Raw genomic sequence first — 25,940 nt, 5'->3', positions numbered from 1 at the left:
AAGATGTACCACTGTGGTAAAATGTCTTGGCAAAGCAACAAATGCCAATAGTTATTTCCAGGGAGAAATGAAGAAATGTTAAAACAAAACAAAACAAAACAAAAACATGAAAATCTTCTATTCCTTGGGAATATGAGGCTATTCAGGATTTAAGTACAGAGATTTTCTGAGTTTGGATTGTGTTTGGAGAAAGATCTACATAAGACAAATTAGCTAGTGAAACATATAATCTTCTAGGCTCAAAATGTAGGAGGATATTAGTCCTTGGCCTGCCTTGTGGAAAATATGTTGAGTCTCACCTTACCCCAGGTGGATGATGGAGGGCTGGATAATCAGTGTGAAAGCTTAGCTTCCCAGTTGTGTAAGCCACATTGTTTGCGTCGATTTTGTCTTGCACTTGCCAAGTGTGTCTGTAAAATACAAGAAACGTGTTTAAACAGGCTGTCACTAAGTCAGAGGAAATATGTTAGAATGAACTTGAGACATGGGGCAAATGGAAACTTCACTTTATGAAATAATTACCATAATGACTATGAGTCAGGAAAAGAGTCTGACCTTTCTTTGTCCAAAGTAACCGTTTCAGAATCAGCATCTCCTCATTTCTCTTCTCCTCTCCAAAAAAGAGTGCAGAATTTATAAAGAGGTGTATATGGGTGTAGGTTATGTTTTTTAGTAGCTTAGTGCAGTTGAAAAAATGATTCATTGAGGCAGAATTTATAGAACATAAAATGAACCACTTTAAAGTGAACACTTCAGAAGCATTTAGAACATTTACAATGTTGGTAACCAACACCTCTTTCTATCTAGTTTCCAAACACTTCCATCACTCCAAACTAAAACCTCTTACCCATTAAGCAGTTTCTTCCCATTCTGTCCTCTTTCCAGTCTCTGGCAAACAACAATCTGCTTTCTATCTCTATGGATTTACCTCTTTTGGCTATTTAATGTAAATAGAATCATACAATATGTGACTTCTTGTGTCTGGCTTCTTTGACTTAACATAATATTTTTGAGATTCATCCATGTTGTAGCATGTATCAGTACTTCATTCTCTTTTATAGTTGAATAATGTCCTATTGTATGGATATACCACAATGTTTCTATCCATTCATCATTTGATGGACATTTGTGCTGTTGCCACTCTTTGGTTATTGTGAATATTGCTGGTTTGAACATGTGAACATGTTCAAGAACATGCATTTATTTGAATAACTGTTCTCAAATTTTTTTGGGGGGTAATACTTAGGAGTGGAATTATGGGATTATGTCATAATTATATCTTTAACTTTTTGAGGAAACACCAAATTGTTTGCCACAACAGCTGAGCCATTTTACATTCTCACCAGCAATGTGTGAGGGTTCCAATTTCTCCACATCCTCACTACACTTGTTGTCTGTTGTTTGTTCTTTTAAAATTATTTATAGCCATCTTAGTCGGTGTGAAGTGGTAGCTTGTGGGTTTGATTTGTGATATCCTAATGACTAAAGATGTTGAGCATTTGTGCTTGTTGGGCATTTGTATATCTACTTTAAAGAAATGTATTCAAGTATTTTTCCCATTTTAAAATTGTCTCTCTTTTTTTTTGTTAAGTTGTAAGAGTTCTTTATATATCTGAGATACTAGATCCTTAGATACATGATTTGCAAATATTTTTGCCTCTTCTGTAGGTTGTCTTTTCATTTTCTTGGAATGTCCTTTGATGTTCAAAGTTTTTAATTTTGATGAAGTCCTATTAACTTATATTTGTTGCTGTTTTTGGTGTTATATGTATGAATCCACTGCCTAATTCAAGGTCATGAATATTTACCCCTATGTTTTCTCTTAAGAATTTAATGATTTTAGCTCTATAATTGATCCACTTGGAATTATTTTTTTATAAGTGGTGTAAGAGGTCCCAGTTCATTCTTTTGCATGTGGGTATACAGTTGTCCTAATACCATTTGTTGAAGAGAGTATTCTTTCCCCATTGAATGGTTTCAGCACCCTTGTTAAAAATCAATCAGCTATAGATGTACGGGTTTATTTCTGCACTTTCACTTATATTCCATTAGTCTATATGTCTATCCTTATCCCAGTACCACAATATTTTGATTACTGTTGATTTGTAGTAAGTTTTAAAATCAGGAAGGGTAAGTCCTCCAACTTTATTCTTTTCAATATTGCTTTGGCTACTCAGAACCCCTTGCAATTTCCTATCAATTTGAGGATTGAGTTTTCCATTTATGTCAAAAGGCCGTTGGAATTTTGGCAAGGACTGCATTGACTCTGTAGCCCACTTTGGTTAGTATTGATATCTTTAACTATATTATGTCTTATAATTCATGAATATAGGATGTCCTTCCATTTATTAGATCTTTAATTTCATTCAGCAACATTTTGTAGTTTTCATTTTACAAGTCTTTCACCTCCTTGGTTAAATTTATTCATAGGTATTTTATTCTTCTAGATGTTATTGTAAATGGAATTGTTTTCTTAATTTCCTTTTCAGACTGTTCGTTGCTGATATACATAAAACAACTGACTTTTCTGCATGGATCTTGTATCCTCAAACTTTATTGCATTCATTTATTAGCTTCAGTAACTTTTTTGTGCATTCTTTTGGGTTTTTTACATACAGGATCATGCCATCTGGAAAGAGAGATAGATTTACTTCTTCCTTTATCATTTGGATGCCTTTATTTCTATTTTTTGCCTAATTGCTCTTGTCGAAACTTCTAGTACAATGTTGAATATAAGTGGTAAAAAACAGCATTCTGTCTTATTCCTGATCTTAGGGAGAACTTAATGAAGTTTTAATTACACTCTTGTAACTTCACTCAGATCAAGAAACAGAACTTTAAGTTCAAACATATGCCCTGTCCCAGTCACCATCCTTTCTCTCTTCTCTAGAATAACCATGACTGTGACTTCTATATTTATCATTTCTTTGCATTTCTTTACATTTTTATTCCCTGAACATGTATCCTAAGACACTATGTTTAATCTTGCCCATTAAAAACAATTGTTATGTCCTTTAAGTCTCTTAATCTATATGTTTCTCTTCCAGCCTATACTTCTTACAATTTATTATTTGAAGAAGGTAGTGAATTTGCCCTATAGAGTTCCTCACAGCCTGGACTTTGCAGATTTTATACTCATGGTGTAGTTCAACATGGTCCCTGTCCTCTGTGTTTCTCGAAAATTGGCAGCTAAACGCAGAGGCTTGAGTAGCCTCTCTCTTCTCTATTTGACGAAACTGTAGATGTGATTGTGTTCTTTATTACAAGGCACAGAATATCTAGATGTCTTTCTTTTTGTGATATTTGTTGCTCATGCTCAATAGCTAGACCCACTAATTCACTGGGGATTCCAAATAGTGAAATACCAATTAATAATTTCCTTTTTATTTATCAGTTGGAATACTTTTAAAAAGATTCGTTTTCCCTCATCTACTGTTTGTTTACCCCATATAATAGCTTAAATAGGGATGATGAGATAAACGCTTGATTCTTTCCTTTATTTACCATTTTGCTATGTAATGGGTTAGTTTTCTACCACTCCAAGATGAATAATAAGTTTTTTAAAAAGTAACATCATTGATGAAAATAGATTAAAATTAAATAGAGGTAATGGTTTCACAACATTGCCAATGTACTGAATGACAGAGAAATGCACATGTTAAATTGGTTAGTTTTATGTTATGTCAATTTTACCTCTATTACCAAAGAATAGCTTGACTTAAACGTTATAAAAAGTTAATTAAAAAAATAACTAGAGATTACTTGCAATTCTGTGGCAAGAGAAGCAACCGTTATTCAGATTTTGTAAGGCTTTTCCTTGGAAGATTGAAACAATCGGTAATTGGAAGGAAGCTGTGTCTCAAAATAAACCAAAGCTGATTTGAAAATATGTCACTATACATGCATGCCATTTTATTGCTGTTATAATGTCTATTTGTTAATTTATGTTCATATTAAGTCATTTTCAATAAATATATATTGAAAAAACTTATTCTATTCCAGGTATTGTTTTAGCATTAGTTCATATAGTAGGGAACAAAAAGGACAAACAAGTAATCACCAAATCTAATATCAGATTGAGATAAGTGTTATAAAGAAAATAAAGCAAGGCAAGGAGATAAGGTTTGGGGCCAGGAGAACATCATGGTGGAAATGATGCTTTGGGAAGTACTCTAGAAAGAGCTGAAATTTTTCATAGAAACCTGAATTAAATAAGGGAAGGAGAAATGTGAATATCTGAGAGATGTATTTGAGGCAGAGGAATCTGAAATGAAAAGGTTGGGCTTCTTCCCCATTCTCTGGGACTGAGAATGAAACTAGCTATTTTGCTCTGTATTTTTTTTTTCTCATTTAAATTTAAGGTGGAAAGCCTGGTATAACTTTCATTAAAATTAAAGAGCCATCCATATGTGGGCATGAACTGGAAAGAGACCTAGTGAAAGGAGAAAAGGGTATGTATAGCCTGCTGCAACTCAAGTATGAGTCAGGCAATCCATTATATTGTTGTGACTATAGCCAAGAAATACATGTTCGCTATGAAGTTCATGTCACTCCATGGTCCATATATAATACAGATTCAGACTATTGTCAACATCAGCATTCCAAGAATAATCTACATATAGGAAGGGATTTAGGATACAAAAAGAGTAATTTCATCAAATTATAAAATATATAATGTCTTCTAAGAAGATGATGCTGTTGACACTGTCAGGAGGAAATGACTTTATTTAGATTTTCTGTCAAGAGTGATGATGGTTTTGCTTTGATCCATCTACATTCTCTTTCCTGGTTCCTCCTACGATCAAGGGTAAATGAACTGAGTTTTGCTGTGGCCAAGAGCTGGCTGAGATTCAAGGTGCAAGCTTTAGGCAGGGAACAGATCTTTTCTTTGACACTACCTGGTTTCTACAGGGATGGGGCTTGTGACTTGGCTTCTTCAAAGCAGTTCTCCAGCCCTCTGAGCTAACTGGCAGGGGATGGTAAACATTTTATAGCCTTAAAGTGTCTTAGGCACAGTATGGGATGTATAGCCTAAAAGTCTATGCTCACACGTAATGATAAATCCCAGGAAAGGAGTTTGCCAGTTCCAATCATAAAACCTTCTCTTAATAGTTATAGCATAAGTCTGGAAAAATCTTAGAAATGTCATTTGATTTACCTTTCTACCTCCTTATAGAAATGAGTCATGCCAGGAAGGCTTCTATGACTCTAAGCTTTCACTTATCCTTCTCAAATCCAAATCTCCAATGAAACATAGCAGAAATAAATGCAAGCATGATCCATTGGCCTGTGTAGAAAGAATTTTTAAAAAGTCTGCTTGTGGAGCCTTAGTGAGATTAGGGTGTACTTACATGCACCTTTTATTAGTGACATATTCTTAGGTTGTTCTAAGAAAGGAAACAACTCAAGCAGATTATCAGGAGCTGTCATGCAATAGAGGTGCAGGAGCAGATTGTTCTAAAGTGGAAGAAGCAGGCTCAGTATAGCATCTAAATCTGATGGTGTAGACTTGCTTGTAATTGTACTTGGGGCAGGTAATTGTCACTGTACAAATAATACTGCTTTTGCCAAAGATGTTATTAAACAAGCCTAAGTATTTTCACTGAGCTATTCATGTCATTCTCAACATTTAATTAGAACTTTCCCTATTTTTCCTCATCTATTCAAGAATTTTGTCAAAATCTTCTGTACATTAAAATCATGATGTTAAGGTAGCACTGTGTTTCATGGAATTGGTTTGAATGCTAATTTACTAGATTCACCCTAATCTAGACGGCCAGTCATAGATACCATGGCATTTCATGATATTAATAGTGTTTTGTGACAAATTTGAATCCTTCAGTATTTATGGAATGCTGAAATTTTGTTTTCACTAGATTTTTTCTTTATAACCTGGGTGATAGATTTTATACTCTTTTAGTTAGTGGCACACACTTGGAAAATCATGCTGAATTTATTTGTAATCTTTTTCTTTTTTGAAGTACTATTTATATGAAAAGATGTTCTAAACCTGCAACCTGGATTTATTGTCCCCAGCAGCTACAACCTCCAATGTTGACCTGCTGCAAACTCTTATTGTCGGATATAAGAAAGAATGCCTTTTTTGAACATCATTACTTATCCCATTGTATCAAAAACATAATGTTCATATCTTATTTTTATTTTTTAAGTTTTAACATGGAAAACGCTCTCCTAGCTAAAATAAACCAAAAAAATTTATAGTTAACCATCTAAAGGAATACATATTGCTTATTATTTCTAACTAGAGTTGTGATGCTTCCACATGTGACTTGCTAGATGCCGTCACTCATCAGACATCCAGATATTTATTTTTCCATTATCATTTATTAGGCACATACAACGGGCCAGGAACTGAGGATGCAGAAGTGAATAGAATAGTCACGGTACTTGCACTTCATGGAGCTTACAGTCTATGCAGAAGACATATTAGTGTGATTTATCTTCCAAAGCTAACGTATAAGGTGTTATGACAGTAAAGAAGTGACAGTCAGGTGGGGACCTGAAGATTGAGTAGGATTTACTTAGAAGCCTAAAGGGCATTGCAGGCAGAAAAAAATAGCTTGTGAGAAGGCCTAGTGGAGGGAAAGAATATGATCAGAGGATGTGAGAGATGAGCAAGGAAGATTTGCTCAAAGGCTATTCTTGGCTTCTCTTCAAATTTCTGCTTCCCTATAGTCCTGTAAAGTCTTACACACAAAAAAAATCTCATTACAGCAGGGAACTGAACAGCTCCATAAAACATAAAGATATGAAGTAAACAAGGAGGATTCTGGAATGTTGGTGGTGACAAAGTTTTTAATCTCTCTGAATTCTCTCTGCAAGACATCTAGAGTACAAACCCCAAAACTCAGTGACAATATCTAATCAAAATTAGGTGACAAGATATTTCCATGAACCCCCAAAATGAGTGAGTATAGAGATGGGCCTTCCAAAGCAACTGTGTAGGAAGAAGCAGAGGGAAGCAACTAGATATCTGATGGACCTGAAAAATTCCCAAATTACTGACAGATATTCACTGGAAAGTGCAGTAGGGCAACTTGAGAATGGTAATTAAAGCTGGGAGGGGATTTTGACATTCCACTATAGCTGAATACAAGAGGTCTATAATAAGGAGTTGGAATAGTCTGAGCACCATGAACTCTAAAATCTTACCAAATTCCCTTCCATGATAAAGCTTCCTTCTGAGAAAAAGATCCTATGTTGAGCATTATAGGGACAAAGGAAAAAGTAAAGGAGATGAAAGTAAAGGAGAAGGACTGGGAGGTCTTAGAACGTTATTGCCCATAATTTTGAAATATAGCTTAAAACCATAACTTATAAAAGGTTTCTGAATCACATCTCCCTTTAATAGTTAAGAAAACACATTTTATATAAAGATAAGCAACATAAAAATGATTAAGGTTTAGTCTCATAGTTAATTTATAAAAGAGAAAGAAAAAATAGTGAAATAGCACACCTACAGAAAATACATCATTGATAGAAGGATATGCCCCTAAAAGATGAAAAATATATTTTTTTCTGTTTCTAACTTCTATTTTCTACTTATAGCTACTTCTAATGAATCCAGAAGACTTTGGTACAATATATGAAAGAATAACTTACATAAGAAGCAGAAACTCAAAAATGGGATGACATACTCAGAAAAGAAAAAAAATTAAAAATAATTAGAAAATGAAGACTAAATTAGAAGAAATACAAGATCAAATAAGCATAACAAATAATGCCTTTGGATGACTACAGGATGAAAGGGAGGAAAATTTAAATGTCAAAAAAAAAAAAAAAGAAAGAGATAGGGGACCTTCAAGGTGGCCTGAGGAGTAAGATGTGATCACCTTACCCTCCAAAAATACATCAAAAATACATTTACATGTGGAACAGCTCCTACAGAACACCTACTGAACACTGGCAGAAGACCTCAGACTTCCCCAAAGGCAAGAAACTCCCCACGTACCTGGGTGGGGCAAAAGAAAAAACAGACACAAAAGAATAGGGACGGGACCTGCACATCTGGGAGGGAGCTATGAAGGAAGAAAAGTTTCTACATACTAGGAAGCCCCTTCACTGGCAGAGACGGGGTGGGTGGGAGGGAAGCTTCAGAGCCATGGAGGAGAGCACAGCAACGGGGGTGTAGAGGGCAAAGCGGAGAGATTCCTGCACAGAGGATCGGTGCTGACCAGCACTCACCAGCCCGAAAGGCTTGTCTGCTCACCCGCCGGGGTGGGCAGGGGCTGGGAGCTGAGGTTCGGGCTTTGGAGGTCAGATCCCAGGGAGAGGACTGGGGTTGGCTGCGTGAACACAGCCTGAAGGGGGCTCGTGCGCCACAGCTAGCTGGGAGGGCGTCCGAGAAAACGTCTGGAACCGCCTAAGGGTCAAGAGACCATTGTTTTGGGGTGTGTGATGTGAGGGCATTCCTTCCCCGAGTGCCCACAGAAGGCAGAGCACTGCCTAAACGAGCTCCAGGGATGGGTGCGAGATGCTGCTATCAGCGCGGACACCAGAGACAGGCATGAAACGCGAAGGTTGCTACTGCAGCCACCAAGAATCCTGTGTGCAAGCACAGGTCACTATGCACGCCTCCCCACCTGGGAGCCTGTGCAGCCCACCACTGCCAGGGTCCCATGATTCAGGGACAACTTCCCCAGGAGAACACACAGCGCGCCTCACGCTGTTGCAATATCATGTTGGCCTCTGCTGCTGCAGGCTTGCCCCACATTCTGTACCCTTCCTTCCCCACTGGCCTGAGTAAGCCAGAGCCCCCAAATCAGGTGTTCCTTTAACCTCCTCCTGTCTGGGCGAAGAAGAGATGCCAGAGGGTGACCTACATGCAGAGGCAGGGCCAAATCCAAAGCTGAACTTCCAGAGCTGTGTGAACAAAGAAGAGAGAGGGAAATCTCTCCCAGCAGCCTCAGAAGCAGGGGATTAAATCTCTACAGTCAACTTGAGGTATCCTGCATCTGTGGAATACCTGAACAGACAATAAATCATCCCAAAATTGAGGTGGTGGACTTTGGGAGCAACTGTAGACTTGGGGTTTGCTTTCTGCATCTAATTTGTTTCTGGTTTTATGTTTATCTTAGTTTAGTATTTAGAGCTTATTATCATGGGTAGATTTATTTATTGATTTGGTTGCTCTCTTCCTTTTATATATATATATATATATGTATATATTTTTCCTTTTTCTCTTTTTGTGAATGTGTATCTGTATGCTTCTTTGTGTGATTTTGTCTGTGTAGGTTTGCTTTTACCATTTGTCCTAAGGTTATGTCTGTCTGTTTCTTTTAGTATAGTTTCTAGCACTTGTTATCATTGGTGGATTTGTTTATTGGTTTGGTTGCTCTCTTTTTAAACTTACTTTTTCATTTTTAATTATATAATTTTAAATTTTAATAACTTTATTTATTTTATTATTTTTTCTTTCTTTTTTTCCCTCACTTTTGTTCTGAGCCCTGTGGCTGAGAGGGTCTTGGTGCTCCAGCCAGGTGTCAGGTCTGAACCTCTGAGGTGGAAGAGCAGACTCCAGGACATTGGACCACCAGATACCTCCCAGCCCCATGTAATATCAATCGGCAAGAGCTCTCCCAGAGATCTCTGTCTCAACGCTAAGACCCAGCTCCAATCAACCATCAGCAAGCTACAGTGCTGGACACCCCATGCCAAACAATTAGCAAGACAGGAACACAACCTGACCCATTAGCAGAGAGGCTGCCTAAAATCATACTAAGTTCACAGACACCACAAAACACACCACTGGGCACAGTCCTGCCCACCAGAAAGACAAGATCCAGCCTCATTCACCAGAACACAGGCACTAACTAGTCCCCTCCACTAGGAAGCCTACACAACCCACTGAACCAACCTTACCCACTGAGGGCAGACACCAAAAACAATGGGAACTACAAACCTGCAACCTGCCAAAAGTAGACCCCAAACACAGTAAGTTAAGCAAAATGAGAAGACAGAGAAACAAATAGCAGATGAAGGAGCAAGGTAAAAACCCACCAGACCAAACAAATGAAGAGGAAATAGGCAATCTACCTGAAAAGAAAGAGTATTACAAGAGACAAAGAAGGACACTACATAATGATCAAGGGATCAATTCAAGAAGAAGATATAACAATTGTAAATATTTATGCACCCAACATAGGAGCACCTCACTACATAAGGCAAATGTTAACAGCCATAAAAGGGGAAATCTACAGTAACACAATAAGAGTAGGGGACTTTAACACCCCACGTTCACCAATGGACAGATCATTCAAAATGAAAATAAATAAGAAAACACAAGCTTTAAATGACACATTAAACAAGATGCACTTAATTGATATTTATAAGACATTCCATCCCAAAACAACAGAATAAACTTTCTTCTCAAGTGCTCATGGAACATTCTCCAGGATAGATCATATCTTGGGTCACAAATCAAGCCTTGGTAAACTTAAGAAAATTGAAATCGTATCAAGTGTCTTTTCTGACCACAACACTATAAGATTAGCTATCAATTAGAGGAAAAAACACACACACAGAAGCTAAAAAATACGTTACTAACTAACCAAGAGATCACTGAAGAAATCAAAAAGGAAATCAAAAAATACCTAGAAACAAATGACAATGAAAACATGATGACACAAAACCCACGGGATGCTGCAAAAGCAGTCTAAGAGGGAAGTTTATAGGAATAAAATCTTACCTAAAGAAAGAAGAAACACCTCAAATAAACAACCTAAACTTACACCTAAAGCAATTAGAGAAAGAAGAACAGAAAAAATCCAAAGTAGCAGAAGGAAAGAAATCATAAAGATCAGATCGAAATAAATGAAAAAGAAATGAAGAAAACCATACTAAAGATCAATAAAACTAAAAGCTAGTTCTTTAAGAAGATAAATGAAATTGATAAACCATTAGCCAGACTTATTGACAAAAAAGGGAGAAGACTCAAATCAATAGAATTAGATATGAAAAAGGTGAAACAACAACTGACACTGCAGAAATACAAAGAATCATGAGAGATTACTACAAGCAATGATATGCCAATAAAATGGACAGCCTGGAAGAAATGGACAAATTCTCAGAAAAACACAACCTTCTGAGACTGAACCCAGAAGAAATAGAAAATATAAACAGACGAATCACAAGCACTGAAATTGAAACTGTGATTAAAAATCTTCCAACAAACAAAAGCCCAGGACCAGAGGCTGCACAGGCAAATTCTATCAAACATTTAGAGAAGAGCTAACACCTATCCTTCTCAAACTCTTCCAAAATATAGCAGAGGGAGGAACACTCCCAAACTCATTCTACGAGGCCACAATCACCCCGATACCAAAACCAGACAAAGATGTCACAAGAAAAGAAAACTACAGACCAATATCACTGATTAATATAGATGCTAAAATCCTCCACAAAATACTAGCAAAGAGAATCCAACAGCCCATTAAAAGGATCATACAGCATAATCAAGTGGGGTATATCCCAGGAATGAACTAGGATGAAGTGAGAGTGACATGGACATATATACACTGGAAAATGTAAAATAGATAGTTAGTGGGGAGCAGCAGCATAACAGTGGGAGATTAGCTTGGTGCTTTGTGACCACCTAGAGGGTGGGATAGGGAGGGTGGGACGCAGATGCAAGTGGGAGGGGATATGGGAGTATATGTATATATATATAGCTGATTCACTTTGTTATACAGTAGAAACTAACACACCATTTTAAAGTAATTATACTCCAATAGAGATGTTAAAAAAAAGAGAGATCTGTATCAAATTACCCATTATATTTTTCACAGAACTAGAATAAATTATCCTCAAATTTATATGGAACTATAAAATACCCAGAATTGCCAAAGCAATCCTAAGGAAAAATAACAAAGCAGGAGGCAAAACCCTCCTACACTCAGACAATACTACAAAGCTACAGTAATCAAAACAATGTGGTATTGTCACAGAAACATACATATGGATAAATTTTACAGAACAGAGAGCCCCGAAATAAACCCACACTCCTATGGTCAATTAACCTTCAACAAAGGAGGGAAGAATATAAAATGGGAGAAAGACAGTCTCTTCGGCAAATGGTGCTGGGGAAGTTGAACAGGAGTATGTAAATCAATGAAGTTACAATACATCCTCACACCATACACAAAAATAAACTCAAAATGGCATAAGATATGACACCATAAAACTCCTAGAAGAGATCACAGGCAAAACATTCCCTGACATAAATCATATCAATGTTTTCTTAGGTCAGTCTTCCAAGGCAATAGAAATAAAAACAAAAATAAAGAAATGGGACCTAATCAAACTTACAAGCTTTTGCATAGCAAAGGAAACCATAAACGAAACAAAAAGGCAACCTACGGAATGGGAAATAATATTTTCAAATCATGTGACCCACAAGGGCTTAATTTCCAAATTATACAAATGACTCACACAATTCAACAACAAAAAAGCAAACAACCCAATCAGAAAGTGGGCAGAGACCTAAATAGACATTTCTCCAAAGAAGATGTACAGATGGCCAAGAGGCACATGAAAAGCTGCTGAACACCCTTAATTATTAGAGAAATGCAAATCAAAACTACAATGAGGTATCACCTCATGCCAGTCAGAATGGGCATCATCAGAAAATCTGCAAACAACAAATGCTGGAGAGGGTGTGGAGAAAAGGGAGCCCTCCTACACTGTTGGTGGGAATGTACACTGGTGCAGCCACTATGGAAAACAGTATGGAGGTTTCTTAGAAAACTAAAAATAGAATTACCATATGATCCAGCAATCCCACTCCTGGGCATATATCTGGACCAAACTATAGTTCAAAAAGATACATGCCCCCCTATGTTCATGTTGGCACTGTTCACAATAGCCAAGACATGGAAACAACGTTAATGTCCACTGACAGATGAATGGATAAAGAAGATGTGGTACACACATACAATGGAATACTACTCAGCCATAAAAAAGAACAAAATAATGCCATTTGCAGCAACGTGGATGCAACTAGAGATTATCATACTAAGTAAAGTAAGTCAGAAAGAGAAAGACAAATACCGTATGATATCACTTATATGTGGATTCTGAAATATGGCAGAAATGAACTTATATATGAAACAGAAACAGAGTCACAGACATAGAGAACAGACTTGTATAATTACCTGGCAGGGAAGATATCATGATCACGAGAACAGACTTGTGGCTGCCAAGGGGGAGGGGGTTGGAGGAAGGATGGATTGGAAGTTTGGGGTAAGGAGATGCAAACTATTACATATAGAATGGATTAACAATGAGGTCCTACTGTATAGGACAGGGAACTATATTCAATATCCTGGGATAAACCATAATGGAAAAGAATATAAAAATGTATACATGTGTATTACCGAGTCACTTTGCTGTATAGCAGAAATTAACACAACATTCTAAATCAGCTATACTTCAATTCAAAAAATTTTTTAAAAAAGTAAGAACATTTGAGAGAAAGTAACAAATTAAGAGGATAGGCAAAGATGATTTAATATATACATAATAGGTATCCTCAAGAGAAGAAACTCAAAGTAAAGAACACAAAAAATACTAAAATCTACAACTCAAAAATATTCTTGAAATTAAAAAAATGAGATTCAAAACTGCACACTGAAAGATCAACCCATATACTCCCTGAAAAAGTTACCCCAGAGCAACCAACATGAAGAAATAGTCTATAAAACTACTGGTCTTTAAAGAAAATAAAATTTTTTGAGAATCTAGGTAAAAATATCAAATTATTTATAAGGAAAAGAAAATTAGATTACCAATAAAACCATACTGACATCTTAGAGATGCTGTGAGCCAAGAATTTGATATTTAGCCAAGCTGATTTTCAAGTATAAAGGTCTTCAGAGTATTGTTCCCATGAGTTCTTCCTGAGGAATTTATGAGAGAATGGGCTTCAGGCAAGCGAAGTGAATAGAAATACATTGACATAGCACTGGTGCTGATTAATAAATTTATGTTTACAAATAGAACTGATTGTAGGTAAGGAACAAAGATATCAGAAAACTAAAAAGATGGGAAACCAAACTGTAGTGCTAAGGAAGTCACACTTGGGTGCTAATACTTTAAACTAGAAAACCATGTAAGTGAATATGATAGTGAATACCTTAAAGTTCAGGGGCGCTATTACATGTGGGGAGAAAAGAGAGGTTTGTGATTGGTTAGGACTTGTGGATGGGCTGTAGAGTGGCTGGCAATGTTCCATTTCTTGACCTGGATGGTATTTAAGGGTGTTTGCCTTAGTAATTCATTAAGCTATACATTTGTTTTATGTGATTTTTCTGTATCTATATTCTACCATGAGAAGTATTTTTTGAAAATTTATTTTTAAAGGTTAATAATACTCCCAACAATAAAAATGAAGACAGGTAATGATAGAAAGATGGCAGCTGCCTCTAAAAACATAAAGAAAAATGTTACAGCAATTTGCTCCAAAATTCCAAAGGCCTTCATGAGGAAAAACTTAGAATGTAGTACATTGCAAAAAAAAAAAAAACTATAAGATTTCCACATTTAGCATATTTAATAGTTTTTTGGGGAGTGAAAGGAAAACTGTGCTTAATTTATTTCATCAGAACAAGAATTGGATGCTAGTTTAGATTATTAATGTGAAACATTAAAATATAAACTTTAGAAGCAAGAAAAACTACAATCCTGCAGCCTGTGGAATCAAAACTATAATGAGGTATCACCTCACACTAGTTAGAATGGGCATCATCAGAAAATCTACAAATAACAAATGCTGGAGAGGGTGTGGAGAAGAGGAAACCCTCTTGCACTGTTGGTGGGAATGTAAATTGATACAGCCACTATGGAGAACAGTATGGAGTTTCCTTAAAAAACTAAAAATAGAACTACCATATGACCCAGCAATCCCACTACTGGGCATATACCCAGAGAAAACCATAATTCAAAAAGACACGTGCACCCCAATGTTCATTGCAGCACTGTTTACAATGGCCAGGTCATGGAAGCAACCTAAATGCCCACTGACAGACGAATGGATAAAGAAGATGTGGTACATATATACAATGGAATATTAGTCAGCCATAAAAAGGAACGAAATTGGGTCATTTGTTGAGACGTGGGTGGATCTAGAGACTGTCATACAGCGTGAAGCAAGTCAGAAAGAGAAAAACAAATATTTTAACGCCTATATGTGGAACCTAGAAAAATGGTACAGATGAACCGGTTTGCAGGGCAGAAATTGAGACACAGATCTAGAGAACAAACATATGGACACTGAGGGGAGAAAGTGGCGGGGTGGTGGTGGTGGTGGTGTGATATATTGGGTGATTGGGATTGACATGTATACACTGATGTATATAAAATTGATGACTAAAATTAATAAGAATGTGCTATATAAAAAAATAAATAAAATAAAATTTTAAAAATTTTAAAAAAGAAAAATAAATACAAACTTTATCTTCTCTTGTGACAAGTTATCTGTTTGTCAACTGTCATTTTCCCTTTGCATAAACAGTTGGCTATAATTTGAATTTAATAGAGGGGAAGGGAATGAATAGCCTGGTACTGTCATTATGGTTTAGTTTGAGAACTTTCCACATAATCCTGTCAAATTATACCCTTGCATCTGGGCTAGCAGTATGAGTTGAAGACACATTTGATAGTCAACAATTATTATGGCATTAGGGATTATGGGAAAATGTTAATATCAACAAACCACCGTAGCGGTGTGTTGCAAAGGAAAGATTACAGACTGTTGAGTCAAGTAAACCACAGTTTGCAGCTGATTCTTCTGCCTCAGTTTCTTTACTTTTAAAATGGGAATAATGATTCTTATCAAAATTGTCAAGATTCAAGATCATGATGGTAAAGCATGGAGCTCAATACTTAGCACATAAAAAGTGCTTAATAGAAAATTATTTTCTCCCATCTCAATAACAGCAGCTGCCTGTCTTGGCTGCACAGAGTATAACCAAAGAGGTAATGGGGATCAGAGGGCTTGTGGAAAAGCAACTGCCTTAGTAGGGTAGCCTATAAATTTCCTCAAGTGATTTCTAGAGGAGCATGAGATACAGAAATTATTTTTCCTTTCATTCATGAGATGACCTCATACTCAAGTGGTTTTGTTGGCAGCTACTTTACCGTGAAACCTAAGATAACAAAGGGAACTCCAGAGACTGGCTCTTGGCTGATAACATAAACTGGGATTCACAATGGCCGAAAGAACACAGCTTGTTACTCTGCTTGGGAAACCCTAATACTCAGAAGAATACACATTTTAAAGCTCCCCCAACCCAATCCTCAAATACTGTGATCAGTACTAAATCTAAAACAGCTCATTAAGAAATTTCAATGTAGATTTTTCACAAAGTAGGATGAAATTACAACTCAATTCAGAACTCAGACAAGTTTTCTTTGTTTTCTTCCCAAGTCTGAATTGCTTCTAGGTTAGTTTTTATTTTATAGCCATTTTTATTCAAGAATGGCTGTGTGGTTTTCTCAAGCAATTGCTTAGCTAGAAACTTCAGCAAAATGGGTAAACTTGTTTTTTCTTCCCCTCTTCAGTCCCCACACTTCACAAATGTTTTCTAGTAACATGTATATCAAGCAAGTAGCTGTTTCAAAGTCAGATTTGGAGGAAGTACTAATGGTAGGAGCAATTTCTAAGGGGCCAGATGCCAAAGAATAATCATATTTTTCACTCATACGTCCTCAATCTCTAATACAAGCTAATGTGTGAAGTGCTGCTGGGCTGGCTTACAGAAATGCTAGCAGAAATCCAGTGAATGCTGGAAAGGAGATATGTTTGTTCTCCCCAGAGGCTATTTCAATAATGTTAATTTTTAACTGGCTTGGCTGGTGCATTTGACAAACAGCCCAATAGAAACATTTGCTGTTTGACATTATTTTATTCATCTCATGAAGCCTGCATGCAAGGTACTCATGCAGATGCAAAACTCAGCAGTAATAGTAGCATTTTTAGATTTTTTCCAGCAAATTTTCATCCAAAGGCCTCAAAGGACATGATAGGTATTAAAACACTCCTTTAGAAAGAGAAACAAGGCCTCAGTAGAGGAGAATCATAGAACTCTGGGAAACTAAAAGAAAAGTTTAGACCAACTTCTCACCTGCAAATAGCTGGTGGTGAAGCCATGATTAAGCTCTGCTTCCCTACTGGCCCCATGGGCAGCTCTCTGGGTAGTAAGGCAATACAGATGCTCTGGGGCATTGGGTCCTCAATTCTTCCCTAAACTTTATGGAAGGAAGTGTTTCAAAGTATTTATTTATTTTCCACTACAGTTTGTGGCCTTATAAGTTTTCTTTAGCATTTACATATCTTTCATGCTGTCTCCACAAGATAAAATTTGACTACCACCAAGATTCATAAATTTCTTTGCTTTTACACCTATTCCTCATTGTCTCTCATCATCTTTATTCCTGATGTTAGTGTTTCAGAAAAATATAGTTTTTAATTTTCACCTGATTATTCTTCTTAGTCTAATCCTTGTTACATGTGTTACTGCATCTTGCTTGTGCTAGAAAATAAAATATTCTTAGAAAGAAGAAAGAAGAAGAAAGAACTGAACTTCTGGGCTCTGATCTGGAAAAGAGGAGTTTTGCTAGCTAAGGTTGAAATTTGTATTTTTCTTCCTCTTGACTTTCTGATGAGTTGTTCATGAGGTTAATTTTCTAAGGACTGATAAATGTCGACAATGCTAAGAAAGAATTTTTGACGTCTTGATCAAATGGAATTTCTCAATATCGTAGCATACATTCCCTTTCATTAACGTTTCCTGAGAGATAAGTGTGTGTGAGACACCAAGCTAGCATTGAGCAGGCCACTGTTTCTGCCTGCAAAGAGCTCAATATGATGGTGGCAATGGCAATGAGATACACATGCCTTATTTTCAAAGGTTATCCTGGCTAGTAGTCACAAGAAAGGTAACTAGTTAATACACAATATTAATGGTAAACACTAAAAAATACGATGTCGAACCCTCCTCTCCCACCCCATATCTGTGTCTCACACACACACACACACACACAAGTATATATAAATAGTAATACCCTGACCACACCAGTTAATTTAGTTGTCCAACTAATTAGAGAAGAAATTCTCAGGTTATGCTTTTGCCTTTTTAGGGAAGAGCATGTGAACTTCTCATTGTTGTCTTAATTACAGTCTCAAAATATGATGACTAGCAAATATTAGTACAACCCAGCAAACTAACAGTAGTGATATCTTACAATACAGTAGTTTATTTTCTTTCACACTGCATGCATTATCCCTAAAAGTGGAATCCTCCACAAGAAACAGAAATTGCCTAACTAGATATTAGGAATATATGGAGAGAAGGGAATTTCCACCCCTCTTTCTAGCTAAGCCAGAATGCAAAACTGGCTCCTAGGATGAGTAGTAAAGTACTTATTTTGTTTTCTTGTAATGCCTGGGCATGGAGATGTGGCGCTGGTAGTGATCTCACAGAGCTGAGGCTGGGAGAGGGGTTCTCTCCCTTAAAACTGCAGAGGCTACCAGATCAAGGGAGGATGTAGCAGGGATGGTGGTTGGAACACAGGAGGACAAAGATTAATAGGTCATGCAACTAGGGCACGAAAGGCCAAAAAGCAGCCAAAATCAGAGGAGGACTTGGAACAGGTTGTTTGTAGACAGGATAAAGGAGATGGAAAAGCGAGGGAGATGCATGCAAGAAAGAAGGTGTTAAGTTGGAAGGGAGGAAAGCAATCTGAGCAACGTGAGAAAGGAGCTATGGCTGTAGTTGTTCCCCACCAACTCTCTTTGGTGGATAAAATGGTCTGCATCCAGGGCTTCCCTGGTGGCGCAGTGGTTGAGAGTCCGCCTGCCGATGCAGGGGACACGGGTTCGTGCCCCGGTCCGGGAAGATCCCACATGCCGTGGAGCAGCTGGGCCCGTGAGCCATGGCCGCTGAGCCTGCGCATCCGGAACCTGTGCTCCGCAACAGGAGAGGCCACAACGGTGAGAGGCCCGCGTACCGCAAAAAAAAAAAAAAAAAAAAAAAAAAAAATGGTTTGCATCTAAGTTGGGCTAGCTTGAGATGGGGAGGAGCTGTATGGAATTATATAGTCATAATTAAATATGTATGTAGTAATGTCACACCTACTTATACAGTGGTAGCCTGTGTAAGTTTGAGGAGTCTGGCTTCATTCTCTCTAGCTGCCATATTGATAGCTGAATATCACCCCATCTTCACCTTGCTTTCACCAGGCTGGGAGAGTATCACCCTTCAGCTATGTGCTACCTTTTAATTACTGTTGGCATGTATTGACTATCTTGTTCCCTCATTCGTAATGCCAAAAGTCCAGGGGTACTTTACAGTTTGTTCCTTGGTTTTATGGAATATTTATTGTTCCATATTATCTAGATGAAGTCAACTCAACTCTTTATATTCACCCATATACAGCAATCACCAAAGATAGTTTTCCATAAAGTAGAAACCCAGATCTAGTTCAGAACAAAATGCCTGGCATGGTGCCTTGCATGTGGTAAAGTATTCAAGGAATGGTTGTTGTATGGATGAGTAAGACGACAATACCACCGACCAGGACATTCTCTTTCATCGACAGTGACTGTACTTTCTTGAAGATTTACTCTGTGGGATGCATTGTCGAATGCATTATTCTAACTTGCATTCAGTCACTGAAGATGGCAGTGGAGTGTAGTTTACAATGACTATTTCCCATTGGGTTAAATTATGTCATAAAATTCAGATATTTTGTTCAAAAAAGAAAGAAATGATCCAGAAAGCTATTTTCATTCCTTTTGTGGGGGTGGGGTGTGGTCAGGGACAGGGGATGAGGCTTTTGGCCTCATTCTGTAAAAACTACATTGTTCCAAGTCAAAGGTTTAAATCCTCCTGAAAAGGTCATCTTTTTACATCCTGCTCCACATGTATATGTATTTGACAAAATTGACAATGGGGGTTTCTTTACCAACTCTTATTCTTTTCTCCCAGGAAAGATTTCATCATTAAGGCAGTAAGGTTACTGAACATTTCAAATGGCTGCCTGAAAAAATATTGCCTAGATGATGCACTGTCAAAAAATGACAAGTATCTGAGAAAATACAGCTGTGGAAAATGATGTAAACATATATCCTCAAAGCTATTGCCATTTTGATAGGTGAACATAATTTTATAACATGAAATGCTCTAATAATTATTGCATTCATCAGCTGCTTTATAGTCTTTTAAAAACTCGGTGTGAATTTATTCATTATACATTTATTCCTTGCCTACCATATGCTAAAAATACAGAAAGTTCTGGAATCTGCTGTTTTTGTTTATCCAACCAACAATCTAACAATGTAGATGGCAGCCAAAACCCCAAAATAGACATTATAATTCTCACTTTAGATGCACACAGTTTAAATTCTCTAAACTAGTAACCCTATTTGAATGGAAATGTACTAGGTTAGTTTCCCAAGGCAAGCACATGTGAAGTAGCATCAAGTTATTATTGTTTTTGGCAGCTAAGCAAGAGCAGAAACCAGGCTCCTTGAAAAATCTACCCGGAAAGCAAAGTTTACCTTTAACATTCCCCACTTTCCTTTCTCTGTCTCTCTCCTATTTCTGGCATTATTATTATTGCCTTCATTATTTATTGCCTTCATTTATTCTTTCTGTTCACTCAATCACCAATCAGTTATTTTTCAAACAAGAGTAAGGACAGGGCTTCCCTGGTGGCGCAGTGGTTGAGAATCTGCCTGCCAATGCAGGGGACACGGGTTCGAGCCCTGGTCTGGGAAGATCCCACATGCGCGGAGCAAATGGGCCCGTGAGCCACAACTACTCAGCCTGTGCGTCTGGAGCCTGTGTTCCACAACAAGAGAGGCCGTGACAGTGAGAGGCCCACGCACCGCGATGAAGAGTGGCCCCCACTTGCCGCAACTAGAGAAAGCCCTCGCACAGAAATGAAGACCCAACACAGCCATAAATAAATAAATAAATAAATAAATAAGAGTAAGGCCAGTGGAGAAACAAAGATATGAAAGGGAGAGACCCTGTCTAAGGCAGCTACTGATTCTGTTCTAAAGTCACATCCAGGCATTACCACAGTACAAAGAAGAACATGACAAGTGCCATTTAGTCTACATAATTGTGAGAGTTCAGAGGATGTAAAGAAACCAAGCTCCACACCACCTGTGACCTGCCTTCTCTTGAACTACCGTTCCTCTCAAGCAGAGTCTTATGACCTTTGCTGCAAATGAGTATCTCCTGAAGTGTTTCTAAAATTCCTGATACCCAGGCCAAATCCAAGTCCTGTTCAAAAAAAAATTTCTGGAGATGGGACCCAGATGTCAGTATTTTTAAAATTGGTTATTCCACTGTGCAGCCCAGGTTGAGAAACATTGTCCTAAATAGCTCCCTTTTTTAAAAATCTCATGTTACCCTAACTTCAGTATAGAAAAGGCAAGTAACTTCGGGGAAAATATTCACTTTTCTCATTCTGTTGACAAAATCCCCCCAAACAAGTAAGCAAACAAACAAAATCAAAGCTACAGCAACAACAACAAAACTGTTCTCTTCGTTAAGTTCTTGAGGTAGGGAATTAGAAATTGCCCCCCACACACACAAAATTCAAAATTAAAAAAAGAGATCTTGGCAATCATTGGTGGAAGAAGCAGTAAGGTGGAAAGAAAGGCATTTTCTGGAGTGTGGTATAGTTTGAGAGATTTAGGGAAGAAATGTGATCAACTGCTGAAGGTGAAATTGTGTAGGTATACTCTGTGGTCAGATGCAAAGATCTGGGACAAAGGGAATGGAAGAGTAGTAGGAAGTCTGATTTGTTTTGACAACAAACCTTTAGTATTCATTCCAACAAATTTCACAATATTAGATCAGTGGCCAAATTATTAAGACTTTTTTAGGATTTGTAACAACAAAACAAAATAAAACACAAGTTATAAATCAGGACTAAGAATCTGACCCTTAATGTGATAGATGGGGGTGGAAATTAGGGAGCCATAACAAAGAGCCCCAAATTTGGCCACTGTAATGAAACTGTGAAATGTGTTGGCATCAGTGCAAAAAGTCTGTTGTCAGCAAATAAAAATGAAGTAAAAAGAACTTAGAAGATATTTGAAGTGTTCTGTTTACCTCCAGTGCCCTAAGGCATCTTTTCAATGTGCTTCCTTCGTACTATGATTGATAGTGAGGTATATTAGAAAGCCCAGGGATGGGACAGTCACAGATTCCAACTCTGGTTCCTTGTTTACTATCTGTGGAAACTCGGGTTTATACTTTAATTCTCTGGGCTTCAGCTTCCTCATTAGTGAACTCAGGGATAATATCTATTCCAGAAAGTTGTGAAAAATAGAGAGAAAATAATACAGTTGGGGCTCTTAATAATTTCAAGACTCTTCCTCTTTCCTTTGTCTGTTGTTGCTGCTGTAATCTGTTAAGGCAGCTTAAATTCTTACAGATGTAGGGGAGATAAAAATTTTGTATGACACAAACTCGCTAATGGTAAAAGTTTGTTCTTGGGATGGGGGTGGGGACTGGGTCATCCAAGCCTAAACATGATAGAGTCTTCTACCATGAATAAACATGCTCAAATCATTGAAGGCAAGTGACTGAATATTTTTGACCTTCTGTTTACCTACAGACGAGGTCTTGCTCTAGATTAGCAAACCTAAGGGCAAAGTCAAAGGCTAGCAGGGCTCTTGCAGGTCTGAGGTGGGAGTTGGAGGCAGAATTCGTGAAATTGGAGAGTGAGAATATGCTCTCTTCAGGGCTCAGCCTTTTCTTACCTCCAGCAGGTTGCTGGCAAGCAGGGGTTTAAGCTCAGTTGTTGCTACATTTGATTTTTCAAGAAAAGTCAGCTCCATATTTAATGTAAAATCTCCCAGTTTTTAAGTGTTGATTCCATTTGTTTTCAACATCATGTGAGCCAAACAAAACACATCTGAATACTGCCTGTGTGCTACCAGTTTGCAAACTTTGCATTTTGAGCCCAAGAATAAGTGTCTCCATCGCAAATGACAGGCTCACCCTAAAGATTAGAAATACAGTCACACCCCCACTTCCAGGTAGTGTTTCCTGTTGCTAGTGTTTTCTTTATCCATAATTAATGTTACCTCCCAGGCAATTCTTATGCAAACAACCTCTTGTTCCAAAGTTAAAATCAATTGTATTTCCTGTTACTTGTTAAAGTGCATAGACTTAATTTTCTGCATGTTAGCTTTATTTAAAACATCTGGTGGCTGGTTTCATTTCCCCAGGGCCCAACCTAATTTTGTGCCAACTCTTGGGAGGTAAAACTTTAATAAACGTTCACATTTGTAAAGCTGAATATTTTTAAAAAGCCTTAGAGAAACAGTCTTCTATCCCACTTGGTATGGACTGAATTGTGTCTCCCCAAATTCATAAGATGAAACACTAACCTTCAATGTGACTACATTCGGAGAAAGGGCCTTTAAGGAGGTGATTAGGGTTAAATGAAATCTTTTTTTTTTTTTGACCAGGGATTGAACCCAGGCCCTCTCTAGTGAGAGCGTGGAGTCCTAACCACTAGACTGCCAGGGAATTCCCGATTACATGAAATCTTAAGGGTGGGGCCCTAATCCAATAGGACTCGTGTCCTTATAAGAAAAAGAAGAGATACCAGGAGTGCAGGTACCCTGAGGAAAGGCCATGTGAAGATACAGTGAGGAAGTGGCCAACTGCAAGTCAGGAAGGGAGCGCTCACCAAGAACCAACCCTGCCAGCACCTTGATCTTGGACTTCTGGCCTTCAGAACTGTGAGGAAATAAACTTTTATTGTTTAAGCCACCCAGTCTACGGTATTCTGTTGTGCGGCCCTAGCAAACTAATCCTCGACCTTTAACTATCCTGTCTTTGGCGTCTGACGTCATTCCAGTCATTCTCAGAGAAATCCCACTTTTAGATTCGCATCTGACTTCCTGTCAAGACATTGTGGAAATCTCTATATCATCAATCAAAAGAGTCCCTGTCTGGAAAGTATATCAAACCCTATATATGATGGCAGAACACCAACGATTGGGCGACTCACCCATAAAATGTGAGATAAAGGAAACCAATCCTTTTCCCAAGTTTTAAAACTTCTCCTCGTTTGTCAGATGCTCCTGTGAGTCGCACTATGCCGACTTTCTTGAGCCTGGAGAGCCACCTGTATGCATGCTCGTCATCTTTTAAAACATCTTCAAAATCCAGAGTAGGTAGCTGGAACTCTGAGCCCCAGTACTGACATTCTGTGAATTAAGAAAAAGAAGAAACCAGATGGGATTGCACTGTTTTTAACACACAATGAGAACCTCAGAGAAGGGACTACTTCATGGAAGCTGACCTTTGTTCTATCACGGAATTGATTAAATTTCAGTCATATTAGAAATGCCCAAGTTACCAGCTCTTCTTCCCTGGACCCAAGCCAGTCTACTCTATGCTGTCTGCCTACAACTGTGGAAGACCCATGACGGGTATTCACCATAGCACATTTGTCAAGAGAATGTTGTTTAGCTTGTGATGGCTCTTGATACATAGGTCCTTAGGGCTTCTCTGCCTGGACATTGCTTAGAAATAGCCTTGAAATATTGTGTATTTTAACAGCCAAGTTTTATTGCTCAATTCCAAATAGAGATAAAATCAGAATCAAGTGCTAGAATAGCGTGTGCCTCTCCCTGGGGGTCGGGGTGAGAAGTGTTTGCCATGGTAGGAACTGCTCCTTCTTCCTCTTGTTTTACCTGATAAGAAGCTTTCTCTAGGGTCAGCTTGTTCACAGGAGCCAGCAAAAGCTGTCCATGGGGAGGAAAAGATGAAAGTTGTGCTCATGGCATGCACAAACACTTTGGTGACAATGCCACATGAGATAAAGTCAAATGCCTTTCTTTGTTTTCTGATGCCTCATGATTTATGGCTCATAAAAATGTTTACTTGAAAAAACAGAAAGGAAGACAAATGTAGAAAATAATTTGCTTACAAACCAGGCTCTCTCAAAGGAAGTAGAACACAGAGGAAACATAATTTTGCCAAGGAAAATAACTCAGATATTAACAATTGCATTCAGCAAAGACCACTCTAGCTAATCCACTTGCTTTCTTCATTTTGGGGGAAAGAATTTACCTTAGGAAGGCAAGCTTTCTTAACAAGTGACAGAATGAGGTCTTATGACCTCAAAATCATCCTGTGCAATGCCTCCCTTTTCTAACTGGGAAATATATGTCATGTTACAGAAAACAACCCCAGAGCCTCCAGTTTAAGACAAAAGATTGGGTCAGTGTTCCCTTGTAGTAGTTGTAGATTGGGAATCATTTCTTCTTTGATGTCAGCATGGCTGTTTCTGCAGAACCAAGGATTTCTCAGGAGTCAGATGTTGGTTTAGTAGTAGCAAAGATACTTACAGGTGCAGGAAGCCACTTCCTGATCTCCCATCAGCGAGTTACATGAGGACATTCACAGAGATGAGCAGGTGTGTGTCGGGGCGGGGAGAGGGGGGGAGAACTAATCAGATTATAAACACATATATTGCCAAAGTTTGCATAATATTGCATAATGCATAATGAGGCAGAATTTTCAGGGCCTAAATTGCAAACTCTAAATGAGTCCTCCCTAGTGGCCGCATTCATTATTTTGGACAATGTTAATATTCTTCAGTATTGAATACATTCCAGGTGACTTACTGTATCTTCTCAGGAAGTCAAGTTTATATTCAGCCACTGGTTCCTAATTTTTGTTTTAACTCTTCTCTTTGTGGGACTAACCGTAACTGAAAGAACTATAGCCGTTCCTGTTCCTTTTTTTTTCAGTGTTTCTTATCAAGTGCTTTTAGAGAAAAACCTTAGAATTCACTATTAAACCAAGTCAGCTTGGCAAAGAGAAGCAGCTCAGCACATGGGCCAGAGCAAGTTGGCTAAAGCGATAACAATGGGGTGT

General features: G+C 37.9%; 1 protein-coding gene across 2 annotated transcripts in view; it reads right to left on the bottom strand.

Annotated features, from left to right (window-relative positions):
• The window catches only part of BBOX1 (gamma-butyrobetaine hydroxylase 1), a 75,452-nt gene that overhangs the window by 24,664 nt on the left and 24,848 nt on the right, over positions 1 to 25,940 (bottom strand). For both annotated transcript variants that reach the window (XM_032642083.1, XM_032642084.1), the window contains exons 5-6: positions 24,064 to 24,262; positions 305 to 410 (exon numbers count right to left, since the gene is read on the bottom strand). In XM_032642083.1, the coding sequence (XP_032497974.1) occupies positions 305 to 410; positions 24,064 to 24,262 (305 nt within the window). The remainder of the gene's footprint in view (positions 1 to 304; positions 411 to 24,063; positions 24,263 to 25,940) is intronic.

The sequence above is a fragment of the Phocoena sinus genome, chromosome 8 (assembly GCF_008692025.1).
Source record: "Phocoena sinus isolate mPhoSin1 chromosome 8, mPhoSin1.pri, whole genome shotgun sequence".
NCBI classification, from domain to species: Eukaryota; Metazoa; Chordata; class Mammalia; order Artiodactyla; family Phocoenidae; genus Phocoena; species Phocoena sinus.
This window is presented reverse-complemented; position numbering and strand designations above follow the sequence as displayed.